The sequence below is a fragment of the Chionomys nivalis genome, chromosome 22 (genome assembly GCF_950005125.1).
Source record: "Chionomys nivalis chromosome 22, mChiNiv1.1, whole genome shotgun sequence".
NCBI classification, from domain to species: Eukaryota; Metazoa; Chordata; class Mammalia; order Rodentia; family Cricetidae; genus Chionomys; species Chionomys nivalis.
The window spans coordinates 46,003,713-46,030,071 of NC_080107.1; the positions used below are offsets into that span (position 1 = coordinate 46,003,713).

The 26,359-nt window shown below is 47.1% G+C and overlaps 1 protein-coding gene across 13 annotated transcripts in view; it reads right to left on the reverse strand.

Moving 5' to 3' along the window:
• Fnbp1 (formin binding protein 1) overlaps positions 1 to 26,359 on the reverse strand; it is a 127,471-nt gene that overhangs the window by 33,423 nt on the left and 67,689 nt on the right. For all 13 annotated transcript variants that reach the window (XM_057755279.1, XM_057755282.1, XM_057755280.1 and 10 more), the window contains exons 6-7: positions 25,521 to 25,625; positions 2,996 to 3,124 (exon numbers count right to left, since the gene is read on the reverse strand). In XM_057755279.1, coding sequence (XP_057611262.1) covers positions 2,996 to 3,124; positions 25,521 to 25,625 — 234 coding nt within the window. The remainder of the gene's footprint in view (positions 1 to 2,995; positions 3,125 to 25,520; positions 25,626 to 26,359) is intronic.

Sequence of the window (26,359 nt, forward strand, 5' to 3'; positions counted from 1 at the left end):
TGCCTCTGCCTCCCAAGTGCTGGGATTAAAGGCGTGCGCCACCAACGCCCAGCTACCTTGGCACTCTTGTATCAAGGATGACCCGTGTCTCTGTCTGTCTGTGTGTGCGTGTGTCTTTAAGTCTCCAGCTTAGTTCCCAGCTCGCGAACCGTCCAGTAATGCAGGCGCTGCACTTACACATATAAAATAAAAATATAGGAAATAAGATAAGGAGCAAGTGAGCCGAACACTAACACCCATCATCCCTTGCTTCCCACGTGACCGGCCTCCTCCCGCTGTCATGACGTCCCCGCCACCATGCTCTGTACGCTCAGCTACGAGCCGATAAACCCTTCCATCCTGAATCTGGCCTTGTGCGAATTTACCCCAGTGACAATGACAATGACTATAGACCCCACCACAGGGGCTTTATGACATTATTGATCATTTTCTTGTTTTGAGGCAGGGTTTCATGCAGCCTAGGCTGGCTTTGCCTTCTGACCTCCCACCTCTACTTCCCAAGTGCTAGGGCTACATGAGAGTGCATACCCCACACCCTGCTTTATTATAAACAGCCTCAGCAACTCACAGCCCCCCATGCTCCATCTTTTACAAAAACATTTTGGTAACCATCTCAATGCAACCCAGGCTGAGCTAGAACCAGCGCTCTGCCCTCTGTGGCCTAGAGGCTCGTTGGTGGCATGGGGAAATGAGAACCAATCAGACCCAACTAGGGGAGTTGCTTCAATCTGTTACCTTACCTTTTCCACATTTGAAACTCAAATCATAAACGGTTCCCCCAAGTGGGGAGCCAGGCATGGTGTAAACACAACTGTAACCCTAGGATTCTAGAGGCTAAGACAGGAGGATTACTAGTTTAAGGCCAGCCTGAGCTACATAGCAAGACTCTGCTCAAAAACCAGGCAAAATTCTCCAAACAGGAATATAGGTCTGTCTGTCTGTATGTATGTATGTATGCATGCATGCATGCATGTATTTTTCTGCCTGTCATGTTGGGGAAGGAAGGTCAGGCATATGCGTGACAAACCAGGGTTCCACAGAGAGCTGCATTTAGAATCTTTCATATCATTTTTGACCACTTAAGGCAGCCAAAGAAATGATCCAGGCCGGGCGGTGGTGGCGCACGCCTTTAATCCCAGTACTTGGGAGGCAGAGGCAGGCGGATCTCTGTGAGTTCGAGACCAGCCTGGTCTACAAGAGCTAGTTCCAGGACAGGCTCCAAAACCACAGAGAAACCCTGTCTCGAAAAACCAAAAAAAAAAAAAAAAAAAAAAAAAAAAAGAAATGATCCAGGTGCTTGGGGAGATGGCTCAGTTGGTAATGTATTTGCCACACAATCACAAGGACCTGAGTCTAACCTCCTCTAACCATGTAAAACTGCCAGGGTTGGGTGGGGTGGTATACAATAGTGAGACCATCGCTGTAGAGACAGACAAATGGATCTGCTAGAGCAAGCTGCTGGTCAGCCCAGCCACAGGAGAAGCTCCAGATCAGCAGAGAGAATCTGCTTCCAAAAACTAAGGTGGCTGGGTATGGTGGTGCACTCAGGAGATAGCAGGTGGATCTCTGAGTTCGAGACCAGCCTGATCTACAGAGTGAGTTCCAGGGCACCCAGAGAGGTCCATAGTGAGACTCTGTCTCAAATAAATAAATAATAAATAAATAATGTGTGCACACACAAAGAGATTCTTAAAAAAAGAGAAAAAAGAACAATGCAAAGGAAACAATGCTTGTTTGTTTGAATCGCACAGCTCTGACTGCCGCTTTGTCTCCTAAAGCTAAGCTGGTATTTCTTGCAGCCAAGTGTCCTTTAAAAAGGAAGCTGTCTTCTAAGAGGCATGGCTGTAAGATATCAACCCCTGCAAAAAATGCAGGTACAGTGAAGGCCCAGGACGTCTACACAGGCACCCGATGAACCCCAAGTTAGCAATATGCTTCATTCTTATTGCTGGCCATCGCTTGATCTACATGCCATGGGAAAGAGCTCAGTGGGGGCTGGGGTGTGGTTTACTAGGTAAGGGGCTTGCTGTGCAAGCATGAGGACCCAAGTTCGATCCCCAGAACCCATATAAAAAGCTGAGTGTGATGGAGTAAATCTGTAATCCCTGTGCTGGGGAAATAAAACCAGGAGATTCCATGGGCTTGCTGGCCAGCCAGCATATTCTAATGCATTTGCTGGAGAGATGGCTCAGAGGTTAAGAGCACTGGCTGTTCTTCCAGAGGTCCTGAGTTCAACTCCCAGCAACCACATGGTGGCTCTCAACCATCTGTAGTGAGATCAGATATCCTCTTCTGGTGTGCAGGTGTGCCTGCAGATAGAGCACTCGTATACACAAAATAAGTAAGTAAATCTTTAAAAAAAACTTATTTATTAATTTTATGTGTATGTCTGTGTGAGTTTATATATACCATGTGTGTGCAGATGTTCACAAAGGTGCCTACTGAGGTCAAAAGAGGATGGCAGACCCCCCTGGAGCTGGAGTTGCAGGCAACGTGGGTTCTGGGAAGCAAACTTCAATCTCATACAAGAGCAGTAAGCGTTTTTAACTATAGAGCCATCTCTGCAGCCTGTCACTGAGAGACCCAGTCCCAAATAAAAGGGTGGGAGAGTGGAGAGGTGGTTCAGCACTTAAGAGCACTGTCTGCTCTTGCAGAGGACCTAGGTTCGATTCCCAGCACCCACATGTCCACTCACAATCGAGGGGACCCAAGGCCCTCTTCTGACCTCCAGGGGCATTAGGCATTCATGTGACACACAGATGGATACCCAAGTGTACCTCTGGCCTCCACACACACATACATGTGCACCCACTCCCAGTAAATGACTGAGTGGACATTTGGGAAGCTAGGTGTGCTGTGCACACCTGAGGCCAGGACTCAGGAGGCTCAGGCAGGTGACTGTCAGCCTAGGTACACAGTGACCTCCAGGCCAGCCTGAGCTGCAGAGCCAGGCCCTGTTACGTGAGAAGCGACTGCAGAACGGAGCGGCGCTCACCTGGAAGATGTTGGGAATGTGGGTGTGGTAGTATTCCCACTGCTCCTGGTTGAATCTCTGCAGGATCGAGGAGTACTCGGCTTTGCTGTCCTCTGCCATTTGGTGACGTAATTGAGCTTGCTGCCGCGCCTTGGGGCAAAAACAAGAACATCTGATTTATACAGAATAAACAAAAGCCTACAAGGGCACACCAGGGCCCAGGCCACTTCACACAGTTCACAGTAGCAAGTGCATTGGAAATGACTTCTTAGGCTAGGCAGGGTGGCGCATGTCTTTAATCCCAGCACTGGGGAGGCAGAGGCAGGTGGATCTCTGGGAGTTCAAGGCCAGCCTGGTCTACAAGAGCTAGTTCCAGGACAGGCACCAAAGCTACAAGAGAAACTCTGTCTTGAAAAACAAAAACAAAACAAAACAAAAACCCTCCACGCTCCATGCTTTGTCTGCATTGTGCCTCTCTCTCTCTCTTTCTCTCTCTCTGTCAGGCTTCTTTGTTTTTTAAATTACAACATTGGTTCCCTTAGTGGCTGCAGCTGAGGACATATCCTGTCAGTACTCCAAAGACAGTCCAGTACAGATGCCTGAATACTACCACCATCCTCCTGATTTTTAACAATTATCCATTTTGTATGAGTGTGTGTGTATCATGTATACACATGTACATATGGCATGGCATACATGTGGAGGTCAGAGAACTTATGGGAGTCAGTTCTCTCCTTTCACCATGTGGATTATATCACACTCAGGTCATCAGGCTTGGTAGCAAACACCCTTACCCACTAAGTCATCTCAGGGCCCTCAGGTAAGGTTCTCTTTTAAACGTATATGGCTGTCTTGTCTGCACGGATATCTGCCCTATATGTGGGCTGGTGTCCAAGGAGGTCAGAGGCACTGGATCTCTGGAGTTGGAGTCATAAATGGCTGTGAGCCACCATGTGGGTGCTGTGAATCGGACCTGGGTCCTCTAAACGAGCAGCCAGTGTTCTTTAGAGTCAGTTTTGGGGGATCAGACGCACAGCCCAGCTCATCTTTCCAGCCCCCTCAGGTGAGTTTTCATTCTCAGAGTTTCTCCCTGGCTTCGGACCAGGTGGCCTTAGCCTGAGTCCCAGCTCCTCCACACATTTCGCTCCTGTTGGCGAGGCCAAGGGGACGGTACCTGGTATCTTCCTTTATTTCCTTCCCTGCTCATGAATAAGCATCACCCAGCATTCCCAGGCGTTTCCTTATTACCTGGGGCTCTTCGGTTCTGTAAGGTACAGACTCTTCTTGGCTAACCAGGCTGCGTTTTAGCCACCACATTCTCCCCCTCTGCTGGCGCCTGTCAGCTCATGTCCTGGGCCATATGCTCTTCCTTCCGCCTCTGACAGTCCCCCACCAAGTGCACTAACCGAGTCCCTGTGACATTCATCCCTAGCTACCTCCAAAAATCCGCCCCCTCATAGCAGACAGCAGTGATCTGTGAAAACAGCCGCGCCCCTGCCTGCCTTCCATCTGCCAAGGCTTCCAACCCCTCAGTTACCACTGCCGTGCACATTTTAAAAGGGGATTCCCATGTAGCTAAAACTTCTAAAATAACTTCTGCTTCATTCATAGACCTTCCTTGGAAAATCTCAGAGCGGAGAGGAGGGGAGAGGAGGGAGTGGAGGGGAGGGAAAGGGGTGGGAAGGGAAGGGAGGAGGGGGGAGGGAATCCCACTCCACACAGAACATAACTGTCAGATAAAATAGTTGCCTGTTTATTTCAGAGAAATGGTCTTAAAACAGATGGAATATCTTTTGGCAGAATATGTATGTGTGAATGTTCAAACACGTATACATGTACACACACATGCATACACACACATACACACAAACACGCCCAGAAGATAAATCCACTCATGGCAATTTAACTGCTAAGAGCTGTGGTTCCCCCCTCAGCACCACCCCCACACCCCGTGTCTGAGGCAAGCTGCTGGACCCCTCTTCCCTCAGCGCCTCCTCATAATGTTTCAGTCCAGCCATGTAATTGCTTTTAGAGCTTATTAACGCCTAAGAGTTCTGGTGTCCTTCCCGGGGCAGCTGGGATGATAGAACAGCCCCAGGTGTGAACGGCAAGGTGGTCCACGAGGAAGCAGACAGGAAACCCCGCAGCAACTGAAGGGAAGTCTCAGACAAGCATCTCCTGCCACCTAAGGCAGGCAGTAGGCTTCTCACCTCCTGGTAAACTTGTGTGAAAATAGCCTCGGGTAAGCGGGGCTTGGTGAGACACACACATCTCTAATCCCAGCACTGGGAGGCAAAGAAAGGAAGATCGCTTGTAAATTTGAGGCCAGCCTGGTCTACATCGCAAGCTCCAGGAAAGTCAGGACTAAATAGACAGTCCCCGTCTCAAAAAAACTAAAACCTAAAACTTAAGAAAAAGAAAAGCCACGGTTGTCTCAGAGGCCCGAGTTTCCCCTAACGCCCACCAACACCACTGGCTGGTCATTTAAAGCTTCTATTCTAAGAATACCTTACAAATATTATCACTGTAGTTCAAGGACACACAGAGGGGTTCCGTGTGTGTGTGTGTGTGTGTGTATGTGAGTAGTGTATAGTGTAGTGTGGTGTGTGTGTTTGTGTGTGTGTATGTGTGTGTGCGTGTGTGTAGTGTATAGCGTAGTGTGGTGTGTTTGTGTGTGTGTGTATGTATGTGTGTGTACATGTGTATGTGATGTATAGGTATGTGTTATGTGGTGTGTGTGAGAATGAGCCAGAGTTTCAAAACATAAAGATCTACAAACTCCAAAGGCCCAAATGCCCAAGGATGTAAGTCATGGACACGCCTGAATGAGTCTCATCTGGATGTTGTCAGAAAAATTAAATCTTCACTTCATAATTCCTTTGAGAAACCCTGAGGAATCTCCCCAAGCAAACCCAAATGGGCCCAGCCCAGGTGTGGACCCTGCCGTGCGCGGCTTCACTTTTGATTGAGACAGGATTTCTCTGTGTAACACTCCTGACTGTCCTGGATAGATCAGGTTGGCCTTGAACTCAGAGATCCACCTGTCTCTGCCTCCAGAGTGCTGGGATTAAAGGCCCGCATCACCACCAACCGGCCGTAGCTTCAGTTTTTTAATAAAAAAAAAATTGGTAAATTATCTTTTTTTAATATAACTTAATGGGTATGTGTTTTCGCCCACCTGTGTGGCGGTGCGCCCTGTCTATTAGTTATGTCTGTGGGGTCAGAAAGTCGTCAGGTCCCGTGGAGTCACAGACAGTTGTCAGCTGCCATGCGCTGCTGGGAACTAACTGAACCTGGGTCCTCAGCAAAAGCAGCTGGTGCTCCTAACCACGGAGCTGTCTGTCCAGACCTCTATGTGTTCACTTCTTACTGTGTCCACACTGGCTTCTGTGGGGCAGTGGATCCTTCGGTTTAAAGGGTCCCAGGGTCATTGGTAGTGGGTAAGTACATGCAGTCCTGTGCTCCAACATGCTAAGGACAAGGTGGCTGTCCTCCATTTGGCCATCTCATCTCATATTGTTCGAAGGGAGAGGCTACCACCTGGTTAATTCGATGTGAATTTCTTTTCCTAGGGTTCAGAACATGAAGGAGAGCTGGGCGATGGTGGCGCACGCCTTTAATCCTAGCACTCGGGAGGCAGAGGCAGGCGGATCTCTGTGAGTTCGAGACCAGCCTGGTCTACAAGAGCTAGTTCCAGGACAGGCTCCAAAATCACAGAGAAACCCTGTCTCGAAAAAACAAAAAAAAAAAAACAAAAAAAAAAAAAACAAAAAAAAAAAAACATGAAGGAGAAAATGACAGTGTGGGCCCCGTGCTCTCCATCATTGGCCAAGAAGGCAGGGTGTACTGAGAAACTCATTTGAATGGCTTTTGAGATCCTAACAGATTAGCACGTAAGTGATGACATTTAATACTATTAGGTTGCTTTTAAGGCAGGGTTTTACTAAGCAGACCGGGCTGGCCTTGAACTCATTCCCCCTCCTCAGTGAGGGCACCACGGTGCATCCACACGGGCTTCTGAGACTCTGCAATGCCCCGCAGCCTGTCCTGGCTCCTGGGACTGGCAGATGGGCTTGATCTCGCTGCTGCAGGCTAGGCACTGAGGGAACCCAGCAGGGCCTCTGGATTCTAGCCCTTCCTTGAACTCTTTGTGCCAAGAGAAAGGTAAACTCAGAAATTTAACAGTCGGGGTTAGTTAGCCTTTCTCCACCCTGCATTCTTTCTCTTGGGATGATCAAAGTAACAAGAAAAAAAAAATCTGTTTGCTGAAAATAATTTAAGTTTACAGGTTTTGTTTTTATCTGTTTTGTTTTGTTGAGATAGGGTTTCATATTATAGCTCAAGCTAGCCTGGAACTGTCTATGTAGCCCAGACTGGCCTCAAATTCATAGCAATCCTCCAGGCTCGGTCTCCTGAGTGCTGGGAATACAGTCACCATGTCCAACATCAGACTTACAGTTTGTGTAGTTTATAAAATAGAACATTTCTGCTCAACCATCCCCCTCCCCACCAGACTCCCCCCCCCCCCGCCCCGTTGTTGAGAGCCTGCCTGATTGTCGGATGCAACCAGAAGAGACCAGGACATACAGGCCACCAGATAGATAGTAATAGTGTAATAGGATATTAATAACATAGCATGGGAGTCAGAAGGTGGTGGCGCACACCTTTAATCCCAGCACTTGGAGGCAGAAGCAGGTGGAACTCTATGAGTTTGAGGCCAGCCTGGTCTACACAGTGCCAGGACGGGCTCCAAAGCTACAGAGAAACCCTATCTCGAAAAAGCAAAAAAAAAAAAAAACCAAAAACCAAAACCAAACAAATAAGAAAAAAAAAATTAACATGGTATTACCTATTTTCTAGCCACTTTTACATCAGAAGACGCAAATCCACAGAGGAACCCAGGAAACTCTAACCAACAGCGTGAGACTTCTCCAGACTTGCCGACGTGTGGGGGCCAGAATGAGTAGCCCACCTTCCAGCACGCAAGCAACTTTACATCCGCGAACACATCCAAGTGAAGCCATTTTATTTATTTATTGTTTATTTACTTATTTATTTTGATTTTTTGAGACAGGGTTTCTCTGTGTAGCTTTGGGGCCTGCTCTTGCACTCACTCTGTAGACCAGACTGGCCTCAAACTCACAGAGATCCGCCTGCCTCTGTCTCCAAGTGCTGGGATTAAAGGTGTGCAGTACCACCGCCTGACTGGATGTGTTTGCTTATTTATTTTTCATTTTTCAAGTAAGCTCCCTGGAAGCCTAGGCTGGCCTTCAGTTCCTTGTGTGGCTGAGGATGACCTGGAATTTCAAGTCCTGGAATTTTTTAAAGGTTCCTAGGACAGGCCGGGCGGTGGTGGCGCACGCCTTTAATCCCAGCACTTGGGAGGCAGAGGCAGGTGAATCTCTGTGAGTTCGAGACCAGCCTGGTCTACAAGAGCTAGCTCCAGGACAGGCTCCAAAACCACAGAGAAACCCTGTCTTGAAAAAAACCAAAAAAAAAAAAAAAAAAAAAAAAAAAGTTCCTAAGAGGTATCCTGCAAACCACGCATAAAGTGATGAACACCTGTCATCCCAGCATTTGAGAGGCTGAGTGAGACTGTGTCTCAACAAACAAACAAACAACAAATACAAACAGACAAAAAGGAAATTAAAGCGCTAACAAGCGCATTGGCACTGTTCACCAGCTAATAATTTGAAATAACCGGGAAGTGGGGCTGGGATTTGACTCAATGCCTGCCTAGCACGCAGAAGGCATTAGGTTCAGTCCTCACACCAATAAACAGATAAATGGAACCCAATGCCCAGTGTTTTGGTTGTTCGCCTTTGATGGATAGATTACAAACTGGCTAAAAACTAATAATGTAGGTCAGGTATGATGGCACACACCTCTAGTCCTAGCACTCAGGAAGCAGAAGCAAGAGGATCTCTGTGAGTTCGAGACCAGCCTAGTCTACACAGTGAGTTTCAGGCCAACCACAGCTGCACGGGGAAACCTTGTCTCAAAATAACAAGAACAATACTAATAATGGTGAAAATAATATTTAATGAAAAGAAATGAAAGTTTTATATAATGTTTTAAAGGCTTCAAAACTGTATGTTTTTAAGATTTATTTTTAATTGTGTGTGTGTGTGTGTGTGAGAGAGAGAGAGAGAGAGAGAGAGAGAGCGAGAGAGCGAGAGAGCGAGAGAGAGAGCTGTCTGTGGAGACAGAAGAGGGCGTCTGATCCCCTGGAGCTGGAGTTACAGGTGATTGTGAGCCTCCTGATGTGGATGCCAGGAAATGAACTTGGGTTCTCTGCAAGAACAGCAAGTGTCCTTAACCACTGAGCCATCTCTCCAGCCCCTAAAGTATAGTCTATGCACCGTAAACTGGGGATCGAACCTAGGACCTCGTGGATGTTGGTTAAGAGCTGTACCACCAGCATGGACCAGTATGTATAGCCTAACTGCATTATTAAGGGATGTCTACTTTTGTCTCCAGGGGTAAGCGATGCCGGTTCTAACACTGAGTGCTGGACAACAGGAGACCAGAGAGGCCTGGCTTGGCTCGTAGCGTGGGCTCTGCGAAGCAGACAGGGAAGGGGGGGTGGGGACAAAAGAGATGAAGCCAGTCTTTGTCCTGCCATGTCGTGATGTCAGTGGTATTGTTGATCTTTTCCAACAAAGGGTCGATCTAGAATCCATTTTCAACTTCAAAACTAGGAGCGCATTTGACAGTTTCTACTCAGTCATTGCGCCGGGAGCCATTGCTGGAAACTTCCAGGCTGAGGACTTGCCAAAACAACTCAGCCTGTCTGGGGTAAATTATAAAGGCAGTGAAAATACAAAACAGAAAAACTTCAAAATAAGTTAACCAAAGAAATATGTCTGAACTATTCCAGCAATTTCCTGAAGGTTTTTGTTTTTTTTTTCCTTCCTGCCCCAGTCTTACAGTGTTCCAGCTCTGGGGTTGCGGGTTACTCTGGTGCACAGTCATTGAAATAGAAGGAGAAAGAAAGAAAAGAAAAAAAAGAAAAACAAACCCTAAACTGAAAGATAACAAATAAGAGCGGGCTCTCCATCCGGTGGCCATTCACTTGCTAAACAGGGCTTAGAAAAGGCTTTCTGTTGCCTTACACCCCAGTTACCCGAAGTAGAATTCAAAATATCTGTTAACTCAAGGGGAAAAGCAACTTCTGTTGAGTGGGCAGCAGGCCATGTGGACGGGTCCATCCCGTGTCCAGAGAGGAGGCTGCAGAAATAAACCTGATCGGAGCTCACATTGAGACGAGGAGGGACCGGGCCTCCTGGTTCCTCGGACACTGCCATTGCTGTGAACTGTAGGGTTTCATTGTGGATGCTTGAAGCTGAAGTCTCACTGTGTAGCCCTGGCTGGCCGGGAACTCTCCCTGGATACCAAGCTGGCCTCGAATGCAGACAGTGCCAGCCTCTGTCTGCCTCCCGAGTGCTGGGATCAAAGTTGTGCATCTCCATTCCTCTACCTTCTCTCAACAAGCAGCTCCACTCAGGGTTCACAGAGGTTCTGACAACCATGGCTATGGACACCCTGGCTAATGGTGAAGGTCTAGGGCTTTGCCAGTCTCTACCAGCAGGGTTAACACAATGCTGCATTGTTCCTCAGGGTTACTGTAGAGACAATCACTTGTGAATGTAGCTTTAGGAGAGGAACACAGTCCTGTTACACACAGAAGCAAGAGCATTATGCTTCCGTTGTTTTCAGTGTATGTGCATGCACACGCGTGGGAGGGAATACAGGTGGATGTGTGTGCACTTGAGAGTGGAGGACAGAGTGTTCCCCGGGCACTAGCCACTTACTCTCTTTCTTTTCAAAGGTCTCACCAGTTAGGCTAGTCTGCCTGACCAGCAAGCCCTAGGAACCATCCCACCAGTCTTCGCCTCCCCGGGGCTGGGATTAGAAACGCATGCTACCACACTCAGCTTTTTTTTTTTTTAAACAAACAAACAAACAAACATGGTTATGGGGTTGAACCTCTGGTCTTGCTGCTTGCTACCAACTGAGCCATCTCCCCTGCCCTTTGCTTCATTTCTCAAGTTAATCTGAACTGCCTGGGGCAGCCATTGACCGCTACTGTCCAGGTCACAGCAAACATCTAATGAAGAAAGGTTGATACTCAGCTGGTGGTGGCACAATCCTGTAGGCCGAGTGCTCAGAAGGCTGAGACTGGGGGATCCCAAGTTTAAAGCCATTCTGGGCTACACAGTGAGTACTAGGCCAGCCAGGGCCACGAGTGAGCCTCTCAAGACAACAGTTTAATGCTGAAAGCCTTACATATGTTATCAGTCGAGCCAGCAGTGAGGCCGCAGCGTGAGACCACAGGTTCGTCCACTGTGATCTGCTTAGGTGTGTCTGCTTTCTCTAAGCTGCACAGCACCTCACAAGAGTCCTGTTGACCAGAGAAATGTCCAAGAAACTCATACAGACCTCAGGCTATGGGGGAGATAGGGAAGAGTGTCTGCTAAATAAGCTTGTCCACAAAAGGTAAGTAAGAATGCCAAGCCTGAGGTGGTTCAGTGGTGGCGGCGGCCTTTAATCCCAGCACTCGGGAGGCAGAGGCAGGCGGATCTCTGTGAGTTTGAGACCAGCCTGGTCTACAAGAGCTAGTTTCAGGACAGGCTCTAAAACTACAGCGAAACCCCATCTCGAAAAACCAAAAAAAGAAAGAAAGAAAGAAAGAAAGAAAGAAAGAAAGAAAGAAAGAAAGAAAGAAAGAAAGAAAGAAAGAAAGAAAAAAGAATGCCAAACCTGAGGCGGTTCAGTGGTTAGGAATACTTACTGCTCTTCCAGAGGCCCCAGGTTTGGTTCTCAGTACCCACATGGTAGCTCACAACTGCCTGTCCAAAACCCCTTTCTAGCTTCCTCAGGCATGTCACCGATGCACATATGTATACCAAGGCTCACACACACACACATGCATAAAATTATAAATAAAAAATAAGTTTGAAAAAGAATGCCCAAGCCCACAACTTAGCATAAAAAGTTGCCTGGCAGAAGCAATATATACCTGTTGTGGAATAATCTTTCTGTACACTATGAAGATGTGTTGCTCTTGTTGGTTTAATAAAGAATTAAATGGCCAATAGCAAGGCAGAAAGAGGTTAGGTGGGTTTTACGGACAAGAAGAGAGCTGGGATGAAGAAAGGCAGTGTCTCCAGGAGACTCAGGGCAAAGCAAGATGAACATGCCATGTTGAGGAAAGGTACCGAGGCACATGGTAGAACATAGAGAAGATATATGGTTAATTTAAGTTGTAAGAGCTACTTAGTATTAAGCTTAAGCTATTGGCTGAGCATTTATAATTAATAATAAGTCTCTGTGTGGTTATTTGGGAACTAGTTGGAGGGACAGAAAATTCCGCATGCCCTTGTTAAGGTGGCATTTCCACAGTCCTACTTCTCCAGAGGAGAAGCAATCACTGTCAAAGACATTCATTCTAGAAAGATTATAAAGGTACCAGGGAACAGGCCACCACAAGACTCAATACCACAGAGAAGAACAGTGACTCCAAGAACCTGGACTATCAGAATGTCTAAAAGAAATATAAAACAAGAACACGCAAAAAGCAAAAGAAAAAAAAATGAGAAGAAAAAGGAAGAGAAGTCACAACAATATGATGTTATCAGTGGAGGTCTGAAGAAGGTGCCAGTGAAACTTTTAGAAATGAAAAAAGTAGAAGCTTAAAAACTCAATAAATGAGCTAACAGAATAATTAAGATTATGAGGTTGGAGAGACGGCTCAATGGTTAAGAGCGCTGACTGCTCTTCCACGGGGCCTGGGTTTGATTCTCAGCACCCACAAGGCAGCTCACACCTGTCTGTGATCCCAGGGATTCTGATACTCTCATACAGACACACATGCAGGCAAAACACCAATGCACACTTAATTAATTAAATAAAAGTTACACAAAAGCTCAGATACTGAGACAAGGAAAACAATGGGGCTAGAGAGATGGCTGAGCAAGTAAAGGCTCCTTCCACGCATGACCTGTAAACTGAGTTTGGCTCCCCAGAACCCACAGTAAGGTGGAAGGAGAGAAGTGACTCTTCATGTCACCGTGTTACCTCCTCACAATAATAGTAATAAGACAATGATAATCAATGTATAAAAAGGCACAAGTCTGTGCAATACCACAAGGAGCTGCACACACATCTACACTAGTCCCTGAACCATCAATTCCAGAGACTGAAAGATAAGCAAATTTTGAAGCTCTTTTGTTTATTTATTTATTTTTATTTTTGCCAAGACAGGGTTTCTCTGTGTAACAGCCCTGCTGTCCTGGAACTTTGTAGATCAGGCTGGTCTCAAACTCACAGAGATCCACCTGCCTCTGCCTTCCAAGTGCTGGGATTAAAGGTGTGTACCACCACCTGGCTCTTTTTTTTTTTTTTTAAATTTTACCTGTCGTTGTTTTTGAGAGTCTATGTAACCCTTGCTGACTTCCAACTCATTATGGAGCACACATTGGCTTCACACTCACAATCCTCCTGTCTCAGCCTCTCAAGTGCTAGGAGTATTGACACAAGATATCATACCCCATGCCTGGGTTTGAAGGTCAGTCTTGAATATGAACTTGATTGGACTGAGAAACACCCATGGAGTACCCCTGGGTGAGTCTGTGAGGGCTTGTGGTGGGGGGTGAGCACCCCTGGGTGAGTCTGTGAGGGCTTGTCGTGGGGGGTGAGCACCCCTGGGTGAGTCTGTGAGGGCTTGTGGTGGGGGATGAGCACCCCTGGGTGAGTCTGTGAGGGCTTGTGGTGGGGGATGAGCACCCCTGGGTGAGTCTGTGAGGGCTTGTGGTGGGGGATGAGCACCCCTGGGTGAGTCTGTGAGGGCTTGTGGTGGGGGATGAGCACCCCTGGGTGAGTCTGTGAGGGCTTGTGGTGGGGGATGAGCACCCCTGGGTGAGTCTGTGAGGGCTTGTCGTGGGGGGTGAGCACCCCTGGGTGAGTCTGTGAGGGCTTGTGGTGGGGGATGAGCACCCCTGGGTGAGTCTGTGAGGGCTTGTGGTGGGGGATGAGCACCCCTGGGTGAGTCTGTGAGGGCTTGTGGTGGGGGATGAGCACCCCTGGGTGAGTCTGTGAGGGCTTGTGGTGGGGGATGAGCACCCCTGGGTGAGTCTGTGAGGGCTTGTGGTGGGGGATGAGCACCCCTGGGTGAGTCTGTGAGGGCTTGTGGTGGGGGATGAGCACCCCTGGGTGAGTCTGTGAGGGCTTGTCCGTTTTGGGGTGAGCACCCCTGGGTGAGTCTGTGAGGGCTTGTCCGTTTTGGGGTGAGCACCCCTGGGTGAGTCTCGGTGGGTGAGGTGAGGGCTCTGACAGAGTCAGTGGATTGAGCTTCCCGTAGACTCAGCGTTTTAGCAGACCCTGGGAGAGGGTGGGCTGTGTAAGGTGAGGCCTGGCTAGCGGAAGCAGGTCACTGCAGGTGTGTCTCAGAAGTGTCTATTTTTTTGCACTGTCTCGTTTTGTTGGCTTCTGTGATGTAATGCTTTCCTGATAGGACAGAGAGAAACTTCTAGAACCATGAGCAAAGTCTTTCTCTCCTTCAGCTGATTCTTCCAGGCATTTGGTCACAGCGATGATGAAACTAACAGGCCATTTGATTTTCGTGGAATGTTTGCTATCCCATATGCGGCCGACTCCTGTTTTCAGTCCGTATCTCCTCTGTTAACTGGAACCCTCATGAGAACATCCATTGTTATCCAATGGGTGCTATGCATTCCTCCACCAACACATACTATGTTGGAGGCCTGGATGCTTGCAATGTTTTTTGAAGCCATATATATTCATTAGATTAACAGTACATTAAAGTCACGCATGCCGGCCACATTCCTGCAATTCCAGCATTTAACAAATGTTGGAATTTAAAAATGGCCTAAGCAGGAGGACTGTGAGTTTGAGGGCAGCCTGGGCTACTCAGCAAGATGTGCTCTCAAAAAATAAAAACAGGCTGGATGGTGGTGGCGGCACACACTTTTAATCCCAGCACTCGGGGAGGCAGAGGCAAGCAAATCTCTGAGTTCAAGGCCAGCCTGGTCTATAGAGCCAGTCCCAGGGCAGTCAGGGCTGTATAGTGAAAACCTGTCTTGAAAGATCAATCAACCAACCAAACAAATAGGGCTGGTGAAATGGTTCAGTAGGTAAGAGTGCTTGGATACTTGATGACCCGAGTTTGATGTGCAAAATTTACAGTGGAAAGAACTGACTTCCAAAAGTTGTCCTCTGACCGCTGTGAGAACCACGGCACATACATCATGGTGCACAAAAGTGTGCATACTTGCACACACAGATATACAGACACACACACACCCCAAAAACTCTCTAGAAGAGCTGAGGAGTGGGATCCTTCTGTAGTGCAAGACAGACTGAAGATAACCACAGTGTGGACCTGGGAGCTGTGGACAGAGCTAGGCCACCACTTTCCATTCAGCAGAGGCCGCCGAGGCCTCAGCCAGCCTCTGAGGTGTATAATCATATTCTTTGGACAGGAAACCTCAGAGATAAAGTAAATTGCCTCCTGTCTTCCCATTAGTAAGGCAGGGATACAGGCAGCTCCCTGCACCGCTTCCTACCTCCTCAGAAGCTGAGGTGCTTTGGGCTTACTGGGTGTTTTTGCACAACTAACAAGGCGTGAGTCTGCTTCTAGAAGGGAATACAGGGTCACAGTGCTGACCTCTGTTTATAGGCAAGGATAAGCACAGGATAACAAAGGAGCTTTTACAGCATCTTTGAACATGGATCCACTCCTAAAAGAACAACTTCCATGTCTTAGATTTCCCTTTCAATTTTCTACATCTTTCTTATCTTAAGTGGAAAGCATTGAGCTGGGTGTGTCTCAGTAACTTGGGAGGCAGAGGCAGGAGGATCTGTGAGTTTGAGGGCAGCATGATCTACATAGTGAGGTCCTATCTCAAAAAGGTGTCAGGGAAACCTTGTGTTGGAAAAACAATTTTTTTTCCTGGTTGGTTTTGACACATGCCTTTGATGCCAGCCCTCGGGAGACAGAGGCAGGCAGATCTTGGAGTTTGAGGCCAGCCTGGTCTATAGAGTGAGGTTCAGAACAGCCAGAGCTACACGGAGAAACTTTATCTTGAAAAACCAAAAAAAAAAAAAAAGTATTTTTAAACCTTTTAGGTTCTAAGATGAAGCTGCAGTTGCAAAATGTATTTCCTGCATTCATGCTGACCACTTCCTCTTTTTATCTTTTTGTGTTTTTAACATTGTCCTCTGGACTCCTGGCAGGGTGTGAGTGTCCCAGGTGCCGACAGGACCACACCACAGAGCCCTTAAGAAAGTTGTTTTCCATGGCCTTCCTGAGTCCTGAGGGGGTTTTTCAGAGAACTAGTCAGTCACTTTCCTAAAACAAAAACTGGGGACTAGCAAGAAAGATGCTTACACGTTCAATAAAAATGTCAACTCAGTAGCCCCAGTGACAGCAAAGAAAGCACACAGCCACGTCATTCCAGTTATGCCCAGGCACCACAGGGGGCAGTTTCCCCAAATGGAGAAAATTCAATCTTCTGCTGCTCATCTGGCTCCAGCCACAGTAGACCTCCTGCCCTGCTTCAGGCACTGAGACTGTGTTCTCAGGCAAATGTCCCAGGCTGCCCACCCCACTGATCTTGAGAAAATTATCAGACAATCATTTGAACAAAATGTCTTCTTGCTTAATGATGGCAGAAGTTCCAGACTTCAGTCTTGTTTTTTTTTTTGGTTTTTCGAGACAAGGTTTCTCTGTGGTTTTGGAGCCTGTCCTGGAACTAGCTCTTGTAGACCAGGCTGGTCTCGAACTCACAGAGATCCGCCTGCCTCTGCCTCCCGAGTGCTGGGATTAAAGGCGTGCGCCACCACCGCCCGGCCAGTCTTGTTTTTAATCTTTGAAACATTCTATCATATAATCTAAGACACATTAAAACATATACACATAATTAAAAATAATAAATGTTGAGAACACACACATATATAATAAATAGACTTCTGTGTGTATGTGTGTGCTGTAGTTACCCACGGAAGCCAGAATACGATGTGAGAGCCCACAGAGCTGGAGTTACAGGCAGTTGGGAGTTGCTTCATGTACACGCAGGGAACTGAACTCTGGTTCTTAGTAAAAGCAGTGCACATTTAACCACTGAGCCACCTCTCCAGCCCCACGTGACCTTTAATGGTAATTAAAAACCCGAAAGAGGGGGCTGGAGAGATGGCTCAAGGGTAAAGAGCACTGGTTGCTCTTCCAGAAAACTCACATTTGTGTTCCCAACACCCACATAATGCAAAGAGGTACATGCAGCGAAACACTCATGCACAGGAAGTAAATACATCTCAAACAAAACCCTGAAAGAGCCGGGCGGTGGTGGTGCACGCCTTTAATCCCAGCACTCGGGAGGCAGAGGCAGGTGGGTCTCTGTGAGTTTGAAACCAGCCTGGTCTATGTGTTGGCTATTTATTTATTTATTTATTTATTGTAAACCTGAAACAAACCAGAGTCATCGGGGAAGAGGGAATTTCAATTGAGAAAATGTCACCATCGGATTGGCCTGCGAGCAAGCCTGAGCTGCATTTTCTCTGTGTATTTTATGTAGTTGGGTGTTTTGTCTGCATGTACATCTGCACATCCGAAGGCATAGGACTTCATGAGGATTTTATAGATGGTTGTGAATCACCATATGAATGCTGAGAACTGGACTTAGGACCTCAGGAAGAGCATTCGGTGCTTAACTACTCAGCCATGTCTCCAGCCCCTGGAACTTTTCCTTTTTTCCTTTTTCTTTCTCTTTTCTTTTGAAGATAGGGTTTCTCTGTGTAGCTTTGGAGCCTGTCCTGGCACTCACTCTGTAGACCACGCTGGCCTCGAACTCACAGAGATCAGCCTGCCTCTGCCTCCCCAGTGCTGGGATTAAAGGTGTGCACCACCAACGCCTGGCAGGAACATTTTTCTTAATTGATGATTGATGTAGGAGGACCTCGTTCACTGTGCGTGGGGCCACCCCTGGGAAGGTGGTCCTGGGTGTCTAAGAAGGCAGACTAGCAAGCTTTGAGAAGCTTGTAAACAGTGTGTTCCCAGGGCTCTGCTTAGGTTCCTGCCTCCACTCCCGCTTCAACTCTTGTCCTGACTTTTCCTTCAGGATGGACTATAAGCAGCAAGATGAAAAAAACAAACCCCTTTCTTCCCCAGGTTGCTTTTGGTCATCGTGTTTACTAAGGCAATAAAAAGCCAACTAGGACAGTCTACACAGTTCAAGTCAGCCAGGCTACATAGTGAGACCCTGTCTCAAAACATCAAAACAAAAACCTGGAATCAGGGGCAAGCAAGATGGCCAGAGGGTAAAGATGCTGGCTGCCTGACAATCTGAGTTCAACCCCCAGGACCCACACGGTGGGAGGAGAGAGCTGAATCTGAAAATGTCCTTTGACTACCCTACTGGCTCTTCATGGTGTGCTCACCCCTTACCTCCCCCATGAATAACTAAATAAACAAACAGATGAATTTAAAACCCCGAATTAAGTAAGCACAGTGGAAAAGCATGCCCAGACCTCAGCTTGCATTCTCACGTCCATACCTCTTGAAATTCTCCCTTTCTACATAACGGCTCAGGACTTCCTCCTACCTGACTTCATAGTAGAGACATATATGCAATGTCTTAAAATGAACTATATTCAGAGTTTCGTGATTTGAGACAGACTTTCTCTGTATGTTAGGCTGGCCTGGAATTTGCTATGTTGCCCAGGCTGGATGCGAACTATCCTGAGTGCTGGGATTACAGATGTAATGTCCCACCCTGATAACTTTTACAAGACATATTGCCATTGGAAAATAAGATGCAAAGTCCTATAGAAACTGGTCTGCTCTTCGTTTTTCCTGGCTGGCCTGGAACTTGTTAGGCCGTCTCAAACTCATGGAGATCCCACTGTCTCTGCCTCCCAAGTACTGAGACTAAAGGTGTGAGAAATAACTTTTAAGTATTTCCCTCAAATTGAGTTATGTAACAAAAAGCTTCATGATTAAACCAGAGAGAAGATGAACTCACATATCTAGAGAGTTCTGACTCGTCGCCTCTCTTGAAGTCTGAAGAGAAGAAGCTACACAAGCTTTTTGTGGCTAAGAGGGGCCCATAAATTGAGACTGTAGTCATAAAAGAACCACATCTCTAAGAAAAGTAAAGGCTGGGGAGATGGCTCGGTGGGAAAGGAACTGACCACAAAGCCTGACAACCTGAGTTCTATCCTGGCGTCCAATGGTGGAAGGACAGAACCAACTTCTGAAGCTATCCTCTGATGTCCACATGAGCACTGTGGGGTAAACACACACACACACAAAAAAAAAAAACCCAAGAAAATTGATACTGAAGTTTGTAAAAACAACAAGGAAAAGCAACTCAACTGCTGTTTTCCATTTCTGGGGCTGTTTGTAGCCAGTGACTGCGGATTGTTAGACAATGTAGCAACTGTGGATTGTTAGACAATGTAGCCAGTGACTGTAGATTCTTAGACAATGTTGCCAGTGACTAGACGACTGTAGATTCTTAGACAGTGTAGCCAGTGACTGCAGTTAGACAATGTAGTCAGTGACTACGGATTGTTAGACAGTGTAGCCAGTGACTGCGGACTGTTAGACAGTGTAGCCAGTGACTGCAGATTGTTAGACAGTGTAGCCAGCGACTGCAGATTGTTAGACAATATCCTGCCATGCATACAGACATTAGAGAAGAGATGCCAGTCACATGACAGGGTGGGACTATCCACCCAGGCCTCCGATGGGCTTGATTTTAACGTGAACACTTAGAAAACACTGCACTCTCTGCTGTGAAATATCAGTGCTAGGATTAAAAAAAATTGTGTGAGCCATCACCTCCTGGATTCCCAGTTTCATGTATAATGGAAGTTCATGGAGCTGCCCACACGTGATTGGCTGGTCAGCCCCCAGGATGCACCAGTGTGCTTCCGCAGTGCTGGGGTTCAGCGGGTACTACCATGCCAGACTATTACATGGGTGCTGAGGATCCAAACTCAGGTCCTCATGCGAGTCCTTCATTCACTGAGCTAGCTCCCTAGTCCCAAAAGGGAGCTTAAGGGGAAGCTTTTGTGTCAGGGGAAGGATAAGATCTGTTTTTACTAAAACCAGAAAATATATTCCAACATTATGTTTGACTAAATAGATGAACCAACTGAAGCTGGCGGAGCCCAAATGCTGGCAGCTCCATCTACGCAAAGGGGAGACCAAAGGACAACTTCCGTACTGTTGGCCCCTTCTCCTTAATCATTGTGCTTCTGAGGAATCCAGCATCCAGGGGACATCCAAATCTACACCCTTGCCCAGAGAAATAGCTCTTTCGGGGAATTACTGGGCTCCTGGCCACAAGGCAAACGTCAACTGTGTCCTAAGGTGGGTGAAAACCTACGCACGAAGTCTGAACACATTACTGTGACAATCATGACTTAGAGCCACAGGAGGAGGGACCGTAATGTCTTCAGAAAGAGAAGGAGATTCAGTGCAAACCTAGACCAGAAAGTCATGCAACTTTATACTACACATGCCCTGGGCCATCACGCACAACCTAGCATCTAGACAAATGTATTCTGGGAGACATGACACAGCGTTAGATAAACTGTATGGCTGGCTGCTAGGAACAGGAAGGTGAGCTGAGTCAAATATAATCAGGTCGCTTAATCCTTTGTGGAAACTGGAAGAGAGACATCTGCGCTGAGTCAGACTGTCAGAAGCAGCAGTGGAAAGTGGGTGTGGCCATGCACCCCTGAAATTTCAGCATTTAGGAGGTGGAAGCAGGAGGGGGGCTAGCTTGGGCTATGCACAGAAACCTGTTTCAAAGAATAAAGCAAAGATAATAATAGGGAATTTGGTGAGAAAAGCTGACTTCATGTCTCCACATAGCCTGCAGTGGCCAGCGGGTTTCAGGTCACCTTCAAGGCAGAAGGACCTAAAATATTCAGTGTTTAGGCATCAGTGCTTATACTTTGATGCTCATGGCTCCCAATTTGGGAGCCTCAAATTTCTGGTGAGGGTGGCCATGGCACTTTCAGAAAAATAACTAATCTCTGCTCCCTGTAGAGAAAGATAAATCAATGGAAATATGCAAGTAATTGAGGTAGTGTTGGGGGCTGTGGACCCCAGACCCTGAATTTCTTGTAAACAACTTGTTATGCTTGCAGCTGCTCTGAGCAAAACAACTTGTTTTCCTGTGTTTGCAACTGCTCTGAGCACGAGACCCTCATGAGCTCCTGATGGCAGGGGAGTGGTTTCTGGTGGGTTTGGCTGGGGCATGACTATCAGTTAAGGATCTCTAATTAAGCTTCCCTGGACCACAATAAAGGGGACATTCTTGTTTCAAGGATGACCTGTGTCCCGGTTTCTCTGTCTATGTGTGTATGTGTTTAAATTTCCAGCCTCGGCCGGGCGATGGTGGCGCACGCCTTTAATCCCATCACTCGGGAGGCAGAGGCAGGCGGATCTCTGTGAGTTCGAGACCAGCCGGGTCTACAAGAGCTAGTTCCAGGACAGGCTCCAAAACCACAGAGAAACCCTGTCTCGAAAAACCAAAAAAATAAAAATAAATAAATAAATAAATTTCCAGCGTCTTTCCTGAGTCCGTAGTGCAGGCTGTACATGTAGCACAGGCGCTACAGGACCATAGCACATGTAGTAGAACGGAAGCTACAGGTGGAGGCCCTCAGTGCGATCAGGAACCAAGGATCACACTGGATCGGTTTGCTGGAGGGCAGCCGAGCCAAAGCAAGCTCCACGTTCAGTGAAAACAAAAAACCACCAGGTTCAAAAAGGAGCAGATAGTAAAACATTGACTCAGGACTGGAGTGATGGCTCAGCAGTTAAGAGCCATTTTCTCTCACAGAGGAACTATACTGCCTATAACTCCAGCTGCAGGGGATCCAACACCCTCTTCTGACCTCTGCAGGTCCCTAAACGCACATGCACACACCCACACACATACGCCATTGTCATAGAGAAGCATCGGCAGACATCTAAGAGACAACAAGAGCTGGTTATGTGGTGTGCGTCTCCAAGCTCAGCGACTGGGGAAGAGTGCAAAGACAGCCTGAGCCACGAGGCAGGACACCACCTCAACCAAAGGAAAAACAAAGGGAAAAACCAGAACCAGATAACTAGATAATTTCATCTTACAATTATTGCAGGAAAAAAGAGCAATCTTCCAAAATCTAAGTAAACTAAAACAGAAGGGAAAGGGAGATTTTATGAATTCAAGAGTAGGCATTCCTTATTTTTTTTTTTAAACAGAGTCTCATTATGCAGCCCAGGCTAGCCCCAAACTTTCATCTGTTTGTATCCAGCTGCTGGGCTTACAGGTGTGGGCCGCCTCATTCACCACAATGAAAACTCTTGAGTAAAATATGTTGAATGATTACTTTGCATCCTTAAAGAGACAGCAACATAGTCTAGCTGAGTTTAGCAAAGGATAATTTAGTTCAAGGTAGGAAAATGGATTAATGTAATCTACAGCATTAATGAATTAAAGGAAGCAGAAAATGATATTTGGTTAACAAACAAGCTTTTTTTTAAAAAACAGATGTTTTGGAGGGCTGAAAAGCTACCTCAGCAGTTAAGAGCACTGGCTGTTCTTTTAGAACACTTGGGTTCAGTTCCCAGCACCCAGTGTGGCTCACAATTATCTGTAACTCCAGTTCTAGGGGACCTGACGGCCTCTCCTGGTCTCCACAGGCCCTGTACACTTGGCACACAAACACACACTCAGGCAAACATCCATGCACATAAAACAGAAAAAAGATATTTTGGCAAAACAAGAAAAGAGGGACAATTTCTTTTATAAAAAGGCATATTAAAACCAGTCTTTTACTTTCTCTTCCCTTCCTCCCCCTCCTTCCTTTCATTTTCAATAAAGATCTCCCTTTGCCTAGCTGGCCTAGAGCCAGCAGCCAGCTTCCTGACTCCACCTCCCAAGTGCCGGGGTTAAGGCCTGTTTCATTACACTCTTCGTGGGAGAGATCTGAAGCACTCTCCATAATCAAGAAGGAGATAAAGAAACCCACAATGACTACTGCTTTCTGTACAAGGAGGTCACAGGCTGCAGAGGAAGATAAGAAACACAAAGAAGAGGCACACAGATAAGGGCAGTGGGCACAACTATAGCACTGGCTGCTGACGAAAGCCAAAACGGGGTCACCATGGAAGGCTCGGGGCCCTGACATCCATATGTAGCCTATGGTCTAGACATCTGTGAATCAGTACTGATGATGCTTTAGGGATGGTTCAGTGGTTAAGAGCACTGACTGCTCTCACGGAGAACTGAGGTTTGATTCTCAGCACCCGCACGGTGGTTCACAACCTCCTCTAACTCCAATTCCAGGAGATCTGATGCTTCTGTTGACCTCCATAGGCACCGGGTACACAGGTGGCAAACAGATATATAAGCAGGTAAACATTCACAAACAAAAATAAAAATATTTTTAAAAGGAACATATATATTTGTACCACACATAACCCATAAATGGAGCTGACTTCATTTACACTAGAGATTTTAAACATTCTTCAGTCTATCTTAGTTTTAATTATCGTTTAGAATTAGTATCTATCTATCTGTCTATCTATCTATCATCTATCTATCTATCTATCTATCTATCTATCTATCTATCTATCTATCTATGTTTTGAGATGAGATTTCTCTGTGTAGCACTGACTGTCCTGGAACTCACTCTGTAGACCAGGCTGGCCTTGAACTCACAGAGATCCACCTGCCTTTGCCTCCCTAGTGCTGATAATAAAGGCGTGCGTCAGCACTACCCAGCACCTTTATTTTTAATTATGTATGTGAGTCTATTTGGGAACAAACGCATATGAATAAAGGTGTCCACAGAGACCAGAGGCATGGGACCCCTGGAGCTGGATTTACAGGAGGAAGTTGTGACCAGTGTGGCGGGGCTGCTGGGAATTGAACTTGGGCCCTCTGCTGGAGCAGTATGCCCTCTTATCTACTCAGCCATCTCTCCAACTATTTGGTCTTTGGTTTGCTTTTTGAGACAGGGTTTCTCTGTATAGCCCTGGGTATACTGGAACTCTCTTTGTAGACCCGGCTGCCTTTGAATTCAGAGATTCATCTGGCTCTGCCTCCTGGGTGTTGGGATTAAAGGCATGCACCACCACAGACCGGCATATATATATATTTTTTTAAAGATTTACTTATGTTTATTTTATGTCCGTGCATCACATGCATGCAATGCCCACGGAGGCCAGAAGAGGTCGTCGGATGTCCTGGATTTAGAATTACATATAGTTTTAAGCTGCCATGTGGGTGCTTTGACTCCTACCCAGGACCTCTGGAAGAGCAGCCAGTGCTCTCAAACACTGAGTCATCTCCCCAGTCCCATATTTTTCAGTTTTTCAGACAGAGCCTCATATGTCCTAGACTGGCATCAAGTCCACTGTGCAGACCTTGATCATAGACCCTCCTGCCTCCACTCCCAAGTGCTGGGGTCACAGGTACGTATACCATTTTCAACTAGGTAACATTTTAAAAGTCTGAAGAGGGGCTGCCAAGTAAAAGGGAACTTAATGATTCCTAGGACCCACATGGCCGAAAGAAGGAGCCCCTCTACAAAGCTATTTCTGAGGGCGACACATGAGAGCTACTTGTCACAAAAACACTCATACACACGTAAAAAAGAACATTTAAGCAACACTTCAGACATGACTAGCTAGTGGGAATTTATAAATATGGTCACTTAATCAAAATATGAATGACTTTCGGTAAAGTAAAAATCGACCCCACGATGTCAAGAATACGCATTTTAGCATATTAAAGTAATAAAAAAGCCATATATCCCTCCATCCTAACAGAGATAGTCCACACTCAAGGCACTGAACTCATCTGGCAGAGTCAAGCAGCACCACAGAAAAGCAGAGCTTTTCCAGAGAAAAGCACAGACTGCGATGCCCAAATGGCCCTGGGCACCATGAATGAATGCCACTATTAGCAGCATAATTGTGTTTACACTGTCTTGATGACTTTCATAAAAAGAAAAGGGGCTTCTAGGGAAAAAACACACACACTGGGCTTGGGAAGACAAGGGCGCACTTTATATTTGAGTCACGGAGAGGAAATCTCCCGCCGACTTCCAAATGCCTCCCTCACCCGGCCTCCTGGGTATCAGCCCAGATGAATCCAGCTGGACAGAGGGTCAGCCTTTCTGAAGGTCTGAAGCTACCGGCTTCTCCCACAAGCTGGGCTTCGGCTCCTCAGACACAGAACTCGGCCTTTGACAAGCCACTAAGGAAGGCTTCCTGAACCACTCCTGTTGTGACGTGTCCAGGTCTCCCCATTACCAGGGGGGTGACTAAGCAAATCATCTCAGGCCTGGTTTTTCCCCCAGTGTGGACTTCTGGTCCCCATGGCGATGACACAAAATGAAACCCTGTCCCCAGCAAGTACCCTCTTGTGGTTACACCAGGAAGAGGAAGCTGAGGCTGGGCCTCCTCGGTGGCAGCCTAGGAAGCACGCTCCAGGGAAGCGAGACCGAGTCCCCTCACCTTTTCCACATCGGCTTTGGTCACATTGATGTCAGCGTCCATCTTCTCGAAGTACTGCTGGGCGCGGTCGGCCTCCTTGCAGTCCCGCTCAAAGCGCCTCTTACTCTGCAGACAGAGCACAGCCAGGCGGGTGGTCATCCACCCGCTCTGCCTCCTCTGGAGGGACCCCCACGGGAGTCTTCCCAGAACCCATCCACCATGCCATCATTTCCCAAAGTGACTTCTGCATTTGTCCACGTTACAGTGACCCCTCTCTGGTAGATGATTTACCTGCCTCCACTAGAGCACTTTTTATGAGTGTGTGTCCCTGCTTTTGTGCACACGTGTGTGTGTGTGTGCGCGCGCGCGCGCGCATGCACAAAGAGGTCAGAGGTCAACATGGGGCATCTTCCTCCATCACCCTCTACCCTGTTTTAAAGATATATTTTCTTTTTTTTTTTTTTTTTGGTTTTTTGAGACAGGGTTTCTCTGTGATTTTGGAGCCTGTCCTGGAACTAGCTCTTGTAGACCAGGCTGGTCTCGAACTCACAGAGATCCGCCTGTCTCTGCCTCCCGAGTGCTGGGATTAAAGGCGTGCGCCACCACCACCCGGCTTAAAGATATATTTTCATTCTGATTGCATGTAGCTGTGTGTGTGTCTGAGAGGAGTGCCGGCACCTTCAGAGGCCAGAGGTGTTGGGCCAGGAGCACCCAACATGGGTGCTAGGTGAGTATCGCCCCACTGGGCGCTGGGTCCTCAGGGAGAGCATCAGGCGCTCTTGATTGTTGAGCCATAATCTCTCTAGCTCATACACTTGGCTTTCAGAGAGATCTCTCTCACTGAGTCTGTAGCGTGCTGA